The sequence below is a fragment of the Benincasa hispida genome, chromosome 5 (assembly GCF_009727055.1).
Source record: "Benincasa hispida cultivar B227 chromosome 5, ASM972705v1, whole genome shotgun sequence".
Lineage (NCBI taxonomy): Eukaryota > Viridiplantae > Streptophyta > Magnoliopsida > Cucurbitales > Cucurbitaceae > Benincasa > Benincasa hispida.
Genome location: NC_052353.1, coordinates 7,006,136 through 7,018,234, shown reverse-complemented (window position 1 = coordinate 7,018,234; position 12,099 = coordinate 7,006,136). Strand labels below are relative to the sequence as shown.

General features: G+C 35.1%; 3 protein-coding genes across 6 annotated transcripts; 1 reads left to right on the top strand and 2 right to left on the bottom strand.

The window, feature by feature from the left end:
* The first annotated feature begins 2,179 nt into the window (after positions 1 to 2,179).
* LOC120078177 (chloroplast stem-loop binding protein of 41 kDa a, chloroplastic-like) lies at positions 2,180 to 4,725 on the top strand. Its single transcript, XM_039032403.1, has 6 exons — positions 2,180 to 2,661; positions 2,777 to 2,898; positions 3,535 to 3,637; positions 3,762 to 3,900; positions 3,993 to 4,270; positions 4,413 to 4,725. The coding sequence occupies exons 1-6, from the start codon at positions 2,281 to 2,283 to the stop codon at positions 4,593 to 4,595; spliced, it is 1,206 nt and encodes a 401-aa protein (XP_038888331.1). The 5' UTR covers positions 2,180 to 2,280; the 3' UTR covers positions 4,596 to 4,725.
* Positions 4,726 to 4,918: 193 nt separating this feature from the next.
* Positions 4,919 to 7,896, bottom strand: LOC120078178 (DAR GTPase 3, chloroplastic-like). Of its 4 annotated transcripts, none has more exons than XR_005481940.1 (4): positions 6,282 to 7,896; positions 6,112 to 6,198; positions 5,645 to 5,777; positions 4,919 to 5,366 (listed from the first exon to the last, which is right to left on the bottom strand). XR_005481940.1 is itself a non-coding variant. In XM_039032404.1 (3 exons), exons 1-3 carry the CDS (start codon positions 6,423 to 6,425, stop codon positions 5,184 to 5,186), a joined length of 414 nt encoding a protein of 137 aa, XP_038888332.1. In that variant the 5' UTR covers positions 6,426 to 7,877; the 3' UTR covers positions 4,919 to 5,183. The 4 variants fall into 4 exon arrangements, 1 of the variants encoding a protein (XP_038888332.1); XR_005481939.1 differs by having other exon boundaries at positions 5,703 to 5,777; positions 6,282 to 7,881; XR_005481941.1 differs by having other exon boundaries at positions 5,645 to 5,702; positions 6,282 to 7,881.
* A 290-nt stretch (positions 7,897 to 8,186) lies between these two features.
* LOC120078539 (probable transmembrane GTPase FZO-like, chloroplastic) lies at positions 8,187 to 10,448 on the bottom strand. The gene is made up of 4 exons (XM_039032814.1): positions 10,250 to 10,448; positions 9,722 to 10,139; positions 9,273 to 9,615; positions 8,187 to 9,170 (listed from the first exon to the last, which is right to left on the bottom strand). The coding sequence occupies exons 1-3, from the start codon at positions 10,273 to 10,275 to the stop codon at positions 9,439 to 9,441; spliced, it is 621 nt and encodes a 206-aa protein (XP_038888742.1). The 5' UTR covers positions 10,276 to 10,448; the 3' UTR covers positions 8,187 to 9,170; positions 9,273 to 9,438.
* Between the last annotated feature and the right edge of the window lie 1,651 nt (positions 10,449 to 12,099).

Here is a 12,099-nt window from a genome sequence, read left to right as displayed (position 1 = left end):
ATTTTAAATATTATCTAATTATTTTATAATTCACAGAGATCAAACAACAGTAGACTCCGTGATGTTGCGAATGATTTGAACCAGGTTCTTGCTATATGTAGTGACAACCAAAGCTATATGGAGGAGATACATTATATGTACGATATACCTATTGTTCCTCCACCAACTCCTAGACGTATAGGACTTGTACGGGAAGAGGATGAGTTTGATGAGGTGCCCATAATGTGGAAGAGTTGCCCCCTATGATGCAGACGCAGAGTCAAACTGATTATGTTAGTCCGATGATGATGATGTCAGCATTTAGTTCATGACATTATGACTCAGAGGCTGGTTCTTCGTCTTCATACGTGCATGGACATGGTTTGGGTCGTGGAGAGCATAATGAATATTTATATCATGAAGTGCCTGCAGAGGTACCAGAGCAACCTCAAATTCGAAGTCGACGATGATAACTAGCTCGAAATTAACGATGTCCGCCTTGTGGAACACATTGATTTTTGTAATTATTTTTATATAAATGAGATATTTTAATTTATACTTTTTTATTTTTATGAGATGTTATTTTTTTTTTAATTTATTCTTTTTAGAGTTTAAATAAAATAATAAAATATTTTTAGAAATTGTTTTATAAAATGATTTTTTTTTTAAAAAAAGAATACACAAAGGTCGAATGTTGAAAATTTGACCTAGGTGGGTCGAATTTTCAACATTCAATATCTAAATTATTAAAAAGAAGAAAAAAAAAGGTAAAGGTCGAGTGTTGAAAATTCGACCAACCTAGGTCGAATTTTCAACCCTCGGTCTATTAAAAAAAAACAACAATATTTTTTTAAAAGGTTTCAAAAGTACAATATTTTTATAAATAGTTTTCAAAACTATCATATTATTTTAATTTTCCCACTCCCTCTTTCTAATTTCTCTGACAAAAACGTGCAAAGGGGAGTGGTTGGGTGGATTGTTTTCATTCGTCTTCTCCCATTTTTTGTGGATCTAAAAAATGTTCTCTGTTGGCTCTCTGAAGAAATTTTTTTTACCAAAAGGAGTTCTCAGGAATATTTTTTCTCTTCCCTTCTCAATCTTCTTCCTTCCCTCTTCCAAAGAATTGAGCTACACCTCCTGCTCAATTTTAATGATCCAGAATAAGAAGGATGAAGTGAACTGTTCTTCAAAGGTAAAATTCTTCTTCCATTTTTTCCCCTAAATTGCATGCTGTAATTTTAAGTTTAAATGTTTATCTTTATGTTGTTGTTCTGTAATTTTTTAAGTTGTGAAAATAAAAAATGGAATCGATCTCCACTTCCACATCGAAACCATCATTGGTTTCCTTCAGAAAGTTCTTATACCAATGGAGATAATTGTTCTTACTTATATATCCATGATTATTCCATTCCTTAACAATGTTGGATTTTGTTCACTCTACTAACACTTATGATTTATAATTGGGATTTAATGCCTACAGTTTGTTAAACATTTCGGAATAGTCCTAGTTATGAGAATTTTATCAAACCATTGAGATTATATATAAGGTTTTATCTAATCATCGAGACTAAATTATAACTTTTAAAACCATTGAGACTAAACTCTAACTTTATTCAGATCTTAGGGATCAAATTTATAATTTAACCTTGGTTTTTCCTTTTTTTTTTTTTTTTACGATATGATAAAAATGTTAATTCACTTCTTACTTTAATGTCAAATTCATGAAAATCTGGAATTGTTTATAAAACTATCGACATGGTGGAAATTTAATGCCATGAATTCTAACTAAAATTAAATAATTTACGCAATGATTAATGGTATACTAACTCTTTACCAACAAGTATACATTTCATGCTAATTATCCTGATTGTTATTTATCATTAGAAGATAATAGATCTTTTTCATCCAACTAATATAAAATATGATGATTTGAACTTTCGATTTCAAGAGAAATACATGTTAACTATTATCATTTGGTTAATTTTTCAAAATTTTCTTTTAAGAAAACAAATAATTTACTATCACAATTCACAGGCAGAATTTAGAAAATGAGATTTTCCCCCTTTTCTAACAAAATGCTCCACTGTCTCCAAATTCTTAATATTCAAAATTGCAAACAGAAATTTTGACAAAATTTAATTTGATAAAACATGAATAAAATAAAGGAGCTAGCTTTAAAGTTGCAAAGTGGTATATTGGGCATAGCAAAATGATTGGCCGTGATCATATATCATCTATCTGGTAAACTAAAAGAGCAGGTTCTCATCTCACCACAGTCCACCTCAAAAATTCTTTGCTTCCATGGCTGCTCTTGCTTCCTCATCTTCCCTCTTCTCTTCTAAGCCCTCCATCCATCTTCCATCTTCCCTTTCTCCTTCTTTTCCTCTTCTCTCACTCTCTCCAATCTCTCACCCTTCTCCTCTTTCATCTTCTCTCTCCATTTCCCATTCGTTTCTCTCTTACCCTTCTTTTAGACCCTCCAATGTCTGCTCCTTCAGTGTCAGGGCTACCTCTCTTGACAAGAAGAAGGTCTTGATCGTCAACACAAACAGTGGTGGACATGCAGTCATTGGCTTCTATTTTGCTAAACAGCTTCTGGGTTCTGGCCATGAGGTCACAATTCTCACTGTCGGTGAAGAGAGTTCTGATAAGATGAAGAAACCCCCATTCAACAGATTCTCGGTTAGTGGTTAAAAGCTTTTCTTTTTGAAGGAGTTTTGTTCTGATATGGGGAACTCAAAATGAGTGGTGGTTAATTATCCCTTATCTGTGTGTTTTCTTTTGGGATGTTGTTTAGGAAATTGTGAGTGGTGGAGGCAAGACAGTATGGGGAGATCCAGCAGAAATTGGGAAGGTTGTGGCAGGAGCATCATTTGATGTGGTATTAGATAACAATGGCAAGGACATAGATACCGTGAGGTTTGTGACTTCATCATTTGCTGCTAAATCTGAATTTCTACTACTTTTTCTCATGCTTTCTGGTGGATTTTTTTTTTTAAATTATATTTTTACAGTTCAGAATTTGATAGGTTTCTTGTTTTGTTGATATTGTTATGAAATCGATAATCAGAGAATGTAGAAAACGTAAAAGAATAAAGAATCGACACACAGATTTACATGATTCACTAATAGTATGTTAACTACGTCTATGGAGTAAAGGAAGAACAATTTTATTAGAGAGAATATTACAAAATATAGAATAGTAACACTTCTAAGGTTGAAGAGTTTATATAGTGTACTTTTCTAAATCCTAGGGTTATAATCTAACCCGTAAATAATTAAATATGCAAAATATGAATTCAACTTAGGTTTCAAGGCATGGTAACATATATTAATCCACCTTTTAAGCATGGCAATAAACATAATTTTTCTTTTAAAAACAAAATCTCTCTGTTTATGGGGGATGGAATTCATATGCCTGAAAAACCAAATCATGAAGACTATGCTCTTTTTTTTTCCAGAGATTTCTGTAAGTAGGGAGATTTGAGCCTTAAATCAGCTAGAATCATGCTAAAATTCTATCTAAGCTACCATTTGGCCTATATTTTGACACAGGCCTGTTATTGATTGGGCAAAGAGCTCTGGTGTGAAGCAGTTTCTATTTATCAGTAGTGCTGGAATTTATAAGCCAACTGATGAGCCTCCCCATGTTGAAGGGGTAAACATTACAGTTTCAATATGATTCTATCACCATATATAATAAATAGATTTTGATTTAGATACATTTTCTCAGCCAAAGACACTTACAGAATGCTAATAATTCTAAACCATTACTATGACAGGATCTTGTTAAAGCTGATGCTGGTCATGTTGGCGTTGAAAAATATATTGCAGAAGTTTTTGGCAGCTGGGCTATCTTCCGCCCACAATACATGATTGGATCTGGCAACAACAAAGATTGTGAAGAATGGTTCTTTGACAGTAAGAGAACACAGCTTTACAAACTTGTAAAGTATTTAGACATTTCTAACTTTGATTAATGAGCTCATGGACTTGATAAAACGCCAATGCAGGAATCGTCCGGAATAGACCAGTTCCAATTCCAGGCTCCGGTATGCAGCTAACAAACATTGCACATGTCAGAGACTTGTCTTCTATGTTGACACTGGCTGTAGAAAAGCCAGATGAAGCACATTCTAACATATTCAACTGTGTAAGTGATCGTGCCGTGACTCTTGATGGAATGGCCAAGCTATGTGCTCAAGCAGCAGGCCGTCCAGTTGACATTGTGCATTTTGATCCAAAAGCAGTTGGGGTTGATGCAAAGAAAGCTTTTCCATTCAGGAATATGGTAAGTAAAATAGAATAGTTTCTTTGGCGCTTTGAGGGTAAACATAGAAGATTCATAATTTTGAGATAAGTGAGGATAAAAGTATACTCTAAAAAGGGTTTAATGTCAACTCTATGACATTCGTACCTTTTGTTTTCTGCAGCATTTCTATGCGGAGCCAAGAGCAGCCCAGGATATTTTAGGGTGGAAAGGTACCACAAATCTTCCTGAAGATTTGAAGGAGCGATTTGAAGAGTATGTGAAGATTGGTAGAGACAAGAAGCCTATAAAGTTTGAGTTAGATGATAAGATACTCGAGTCCCTAAAGGTTCCAGTAGCTGCTTAACCATTCTTCGGATAATTGTGCAGAAGAGTACTGTCCATATTACAGTACTTTTGTATATGTATTCTCGTTTATTGTACTTCTACCAACCTACCCAAATAAAGTGATTCAGAGATGAAGTTATGTTGCCTCATTTCTTATTTTTGCATTTACAGGAGAAACCAAAGAAAGTAGTACATCCCTTGCATATTCCCAGGCTCCCCTTCACTCTGCCAAACAAATGTGGAAGATGTACCAATTCTGATTCATTACTATTAAAATATATCCATCTTTTTTGCCTGAATTATAAAACGCCTAAACGATGTACAATGTGCAACACAAAAATAGCTGACAAAGATATATATAGTTAAGTACTACGAAATTTATTTGGGATACAAATGTAGGTTAACCAAAAGGATCGTTTTAGTTACACGAGTAATATAAAAACATATATTACATGATTAAAATGGCTACACATATTGGTGACACTCCTTGCCATTCATGATCAAGGACCTCCAGTTTTGTGCTTCCCGCAACTCCGCAAGTTGAAAGCAATAAGCATCACGAATCTGTTTATGAGATTCTAATTCTCCACCAGGTGGCCTTTAGCATTTATACAAATTGTATAAGAGAGAAGCTGAAATTCTCCAAGAAACAATCATCCAACAGTATTATCTGGGACGCCTCTCCAAAGCAGTCCAACCAAACTTTCCTTTGCGACAATCTGATAAGATGCGGAAATCTGCTTGATGACTGTCTCCGTTGAACAATTGGAGTGCTAACTTTTGAACAAATCTGTCACCATCAATTTACTAGGAATTATTTATTATTAGACTGCAAATATGTACTTGTTTTTCATACAGATAGAGTATTGAGTCAAAAATTCCATCCATAGGCAAAAGAAAGAACTTAAACTTAACCCAAGGTTGAGACAAGGAGAAAGGAGAGTAAAGAGAGGTAGAGATTTTCTTATCTAGTAATCAAGATCCTTCAAACCTAAAATAATAATAGTAATAATAATAATAATACAAAACTAGAAACGAGAAATTATTGACCAGCATATGATAACGTACATATGACCACATTGACCGCTTGCATAAACTTTGTATCGCTTTTGAAGTGATTCTATACCTGAAGATTTGCAAAAGCTAGTGTCACACATCAACAGTTATAAACAGACCGTTGTAGCAGGTAAATGAGAACAACCTGAAACATGGCAGTTTTTCATCAAGCAATGAGTTAACTCAGTGAACATAAATGATTTGACTACCACGCAATAGTGCAGTAAATATTCAGTCCCACCAAGAGAGATACTTGTACTCTTTAAATTTTCATGAGATCAAAATACTCTTTAAATATTTGCATGATTCACTCAGGCTTAAGGCTAAATGTCTTTTGAAGCTTCTACACGTCTGTTTATATTAAAATAGAACAAAAATCATTTATGATGTGCAGATGATTTGGCATAGAAAGAATTATAGACATAAAAACTTTAAAAACAAGCTTAAGCATTAGAATTTAGTGAACTCATGTAACTAACCGCGCGAGGAAGTAATCCTTTTGCTCCACGTTTGACATTGACATCTGCCGCTAATGTCTTGGCCAACCGCCCTAGCTTCATTGTGCCCTACAGTTGCCACATGAGAACATTATCGACTATTACAATGTCAAACTCCATATGATCAGAAAGAAAATCGCTTGTTTAGATACCATTCCAAGTTGCCCATTCGAAAATACTACTTTTATTCCCTGTCTCGTAAAATAAGCTGCCCAAGCATTCCGATCTGCTGAAGATATCATATCTTCTCTATTCAATACCAATATTCTTCTCCTATTACCAAGCCATGCATCCATCTAATCATGAAAATGATGAATAAATTGTAAATAAAAGAAAAGATTATGGTCAGATAATCTTTGAGTGATGAAATAAAAAGCACTTCGGCCTTTAGTAAAAATATGAGTGTAGCATACACTAAAATGCAGCGAGTTAAAGCAACTCTAATAGTTGTTGAACTATATCTATAATATTGTTAAATTTCACTGCAGTCCCTGTTATCGTGCTAATTGTGTGTATCTTTACCCCTTTTCCTTATTACTTTGTTGTATATACTTCTAAGCAGTTCACACATTGTTATACATTGCTTTAAATGCATTCTTTTACTCTCAGACAACGTGTGCGGAGAGCTTTTTCTCTTTTTGATCAACACTCATTTCTTTGCCTTCTCTTTATAGTACACACGTACTAGAGCTTCAGGTATTCAAGAAGCTTCAAACAAAGTGTCTTCCTCCAGCATAGTGTCCCATTTAGCACTTCTTCCTTCGATTGCCAACGAAAAGCTCTAGAAGCACGACTATAGTAACAATACAGAGAAGCCCTCCCTCTCTTTCAAGCCCTTTATCAAATCTCCCTCCCGCAGCACCTCCTGTTCAATGTGCTGCTATCCTACTTGCACTTACTTTACGATTCCCAACGAACAACCCTCTTTTATCCGCACAAAAACCACAGCCATGATCTCTTCCTTTCTCCACACACCAGACAGGCTTTTCAATACCCACCCCATCCTAATACCTACCAAAAATACCCCAGCCAAGCACCTCTTTCCCTCTATCTCATTATCTACTAAATTTTCCTTTTTTCCCAACCTCACTCAGACCTTAGCCAAACAACTTACAGCCTTCGGATTTTTCATTACTTCTATGACAATATAGTAAGAGTAGTAATAGTTATGAATGTATACTAATCCAATTAAGAACTGAAATTAGTCATGTCAAATCTCCTAAACACTTCGATAAAATAAACACATTAAAAAGAAATGGTGAGTCAAATCTACTAATCCAAAGAAATTTGATGTTTTTACTCCTACAATCTAAAACATTGTACAATTTCACAACTTGGTTCAATTACTACTAAAAATAAGTTCTATAAAAAAAACAAGAACGATTGTGGAAGGCGTAAGCAGTATAAGAGAATGAAACTAAAGAAAAAGATAGCACCCAAATATTTTGTACAAATGAGAAGGCGATTTGAATGTGTGTTAAATGAATTGTGGGGTGCGACGAAGAAAGAGAAGTTGAAGGCGAGAGAGATGGTGGGGATGGTCCGCTTCGGCAGTAAAAAAGGTGGGGCAAGATTGCAGGAGCGGTGGGGAGACAGAGCCCTGAGAGCTGAATATGAAGAAGACTCATTGCTTGTAGTTGCAGCGAGTGTCCTTGCTTAACCATATGAAGACCCATTCGAGCATTTTAGAACAAATTAGTTGTACAAGCGCAGATAAAGTATGAAAGTTACAAACTCAACTATATCTCAACTAGCAGTAGCTCAATGCAATTATGATATAGATTAACTCCTTAGCCTCATCATTAAACAATTTCACTTCTTTTCTCGAATTTTTCCTCGATTCGTTGTACAAACAAGGCAAAGGAGTTTTTGGTAAAATAATATTTCTTCCCTAATAAGTTTTTAAGTTTTTAACTACATATTCCTGAGTTTGCCGAACTCATGGGAAGCACCAAAAAAAAAAAAAAAAAAAAGGAACGTTAAACCTTAAAGACAACCATTCATTCCTTTTAATATATTTATTTTTTTATTTTGATAAATTAAAAACGGTTCTTAATGTGGAAACTTTATGCAAGGAAGTTGTTTTTTACAAATGCAGGCACATCTAAAATCAATATCCAAATATCTGCTCTAAACATTGTACCATATCCATGTCTTTACAGCTGGAGAACAGGAAAGAGCATAATCAATGATTATGTAAATTTCCAATTTCCCACTTAAAAATGACCAGCATGGCTTAGAAAGAAGTTCTCACCGCTTCACGAATTTCTTGGTCAAACAACTTGGAAGCAGCGCTTGGACTGAAATTCTTAATTACTTTCAGGCTTAGAACATCTACTTTTTTCAACAACTCATAGGTCTCAAAATGCATCCGAGTAGCCGGAAAAACAATAGATGGCCACAGCTTCTGCAAGAACTCCTGGTATACTATTCCTTCATGAGCATTGCCTGATTGAAGCCAAGATTCATAGTCTTGGAGAAGTTTCTAAAAGCCACATAAATTATACAAGATCAGAGAAGTTATGGGGTCAAGATATAACAAGAAAACAGCATGGATGGATCAATAAAGCTTCAGAAAATCTTCACGCAGAAACAGTAGGAGATTCAAACTATACCCTGATACTAAGATGGATGCACAACTCTATAAATTTTTGGAAAATTAAATAATTAGAAGCCAAGCCTATTTGTAGTTAAAAATCTGTCGCAACCAATTACCAACGAAAAGATTAAAGAATTGGAAATGCTGAAAAACGGGTGTTATACACATATATATGCAAGTTGTAAAGAAGATAAAAGAAGAGTTCACGTTTTTTCCTGGAGAGAATTAATGATATGACATCTTTCAACTGTTACAGATTGATAATTTGCATAAGCATGTTCATGCATCTGGTCTTTCCAGGAAGATTGATTTGGTTGTAACATCCCCTTTGCTCAGGTATTAATATCACTATCTTCTGTTTCTTCTATGCAGAACTTTATGTGTACAACCTACTCGTAACTCGTCATTGCTCATTTTCTAATCTTGTTTTCATTGTTAGCCTCTGCAATAGTTTAAAAAGAAGAGATTAATAAGGATGGGAACATTAAAAACGATATCAAATTATTTTCTGTTACAATTATTTGTAATCTGGGAAGAAATTTACCTTTCCACAGTTTGACAGACTGAAAGTTAAGTTCAGTCACACACCTATATATCCATTCTTTCTCTCTCCTTTTTTTTTTTTGTTTTTGATTATTTAGAAGTGTTATAGTTACTTTGGGTAGTAAGAATGGTTGAATTCAACAGAGAGTTTGCTGATGGTGATTATGCTAGACATGCAATGCATCAACTAGTGCTGGGGAAATGACGTCGTTTTGAATCTTCGAGGTAGCTGATAGAGTGGTAGTCTTTTCCCCTTTCAAGACATAATAGGCAGCGATATCAAAATTTGATAGTTGTAGAGTGGATTCTACAAGCTTCATAACACGTGATTGGGTAGAATCAATCTGCATTTTTACACAAAACCACAGGGACGATAAATAGAGATGTAAAAAACTTGCATTTCGGTCGAAAGAATAATTGGAAAGTAGAAATTTTGATTGGGATACATACCAGTGACAAAGCTTGTCTTCCCCAAGTAATACTTTCGTTTTCCATCTTTGTTCCATAATTTCTTACACCATCAACTAATTCATTTAATGATGTTTGGCAAAACGTATGTCTTGTCTCCCAAGAGTTTCGACTCTTTCGTTCCGCAATTGAAACAGGTGTTTGGAGTTTAAGCTTCATTCTTTCCATTCCATTACCTGTTGACCCATCTAAGAAGCTGTACAAGAAATTTGCAAGTTCGTGGAAGCTACTGCTTCTCCAATAAGAATTAGAGGGTGATAAGACTTCTCCACTCTCCAGAGAAGCAGAAAGTTCTTCATCCAGAGCAGATCTTGCAGATACTGGAAATACAAATACATGTTCAGTATTCAACAAACAATTTTGCTGCATCTTCCTTGACAAAGGATAGGGCTTCCTCCAGCTACAACCAAGGCACAAAAATTACAAGATAAAACAAAGCTCAGAATGAATCTAACGCTTATATACTTTATGTAAGTCTAAGTACACCAAGAAAAAAGAAATAAAACAAACCTCATGACTATTTTGATAAAGGTCATTCAGCACGAACACCACTTTCTTCTTCCACTGCTGCGTGTAACGGAGAAAATTAACCTGAAAGTAAAAGGCATAGGTGACTTTAGTCAAATGTCTAGAAGCCATTCACAATCCAGGACCAATCATGAACTTTTCTTATAAAGGTATAAAAGTACAGGCTCCTCAAAACACCTGCTCCATAATTTTCTCCCTAACGAAAAGTGTTAGGAAATAACTAAATGGTCCTTGTAGTTAACCCGACAAGGCATAAGTAGCAAGTCACATGAATAAAAACACTACTTCAATGAATCATACCTCACTCTCAGTCAGCGGGTGATCAGCAGAGATGACAAAAAGCAGCAAATCTGCACGAGGCACAAATTCCTCTGTTAGGCGTTGTTGCCTCTCCAGAATGACATTGGTACCAGGTGTATCAACAATGTTCATCTGCATTATAAAGAATTAGAAAAACTATAATTAGATATCAAATAATACATGTTGGTTTTCAAAGATGCAACACTTCAGATACACACAGATACATACATCTGCATGTATACATCTACTCAACACACACATCTGCATATATATATATATTCAATTTTTTTTTATTATAAAGTTGTACATTATTCTTTTAATTAAGTTGTACATTATTCTTCTAATTGAGAAATAAATATTTTTTTAATTGAGAAATAAATATATTTTTTTTACAGATCATGGCTTTAAACCCAGGACCTATTGATCCCGATGTTTTGTACGACCAGTCCATTCATCAATCATCTGTTGTATGGTGAGATCGTACTACTGGATAAATATCTTGCAGGCGTCGAGAGACAGTTCTCCAGCGCACTATCCTGCTCCACCCTCGAATACTACCGCTACTGCGCACATCTGGATTCTATGGGGTGGACAGATTAGGATTTATTCAGTTGGACTGGCATCTGATCACAGCCTTGGTCGAGAGATGGAGGCCTGAGACGCATACATTCCATATGTCTGTTGGAGAGTGCACTATCACTCTACAAGACATAGAAGTGTTGTTGGGGTTACCTGTTGACGGTGAGCTCGTCACCGGAGTGATGTACGATGACTGGTTAGAAGTTTGTCAACTGTACCTCGGTGCGACCCCACCTGCCGACAAGATTAAAGGATCGAGGTTAAGTTTAATATGGTTAGGAACACAATTTCGTGAGCTCACAGATGATGCAGACGAGGAAACCGTCATAAGATATGCGCGAGCATATATTACATATGATCGGGTTGGAAGTACTGTTTCAGATAAATCAAGTCATCTTTGATTCATCTGATGTTCCTGGCCACTGTTAGCTAAACCCCATATGGGTAATATTCTGAGGTGGAGCATGCTTGGCTTGGTTGTATAGACAACTTGGGCAAGCAATCAAGAATCTGAGGTTCGAGAGATAGCTGGGTCTCTCATACTTTTGCAACTATGCTTGGGAGCGATTTCCAAATAATGGCTCAACAGTTACAACATGTTTAATGACGCTCAGTTAGTTGGACGAGCCTACGGTTCTCAGTTATTGTTTTATTTCAAATTTAACTTTTTTATATCATTGATCTAGTTTAATTTTAAATCTAAATTAATCAATTTAAAAAATTTAGGGTGAGAGACAAATTTTGTGTGACTAGGACAGCCAACATGTAGTCAAGCCAGTATTAGATACATTTTGATCTAACTTAAACCTGAACAGGTACATTACACTAAACCTAATTGATTATTTTTATACACATTTTTAATGTATTCTGTCTTTAATATTCTCTATAATATAATATTTTGGTGTTTCAGGTTTTTGGGCAGCTTGTAACAAAATTATTTGCATACTTTGCCT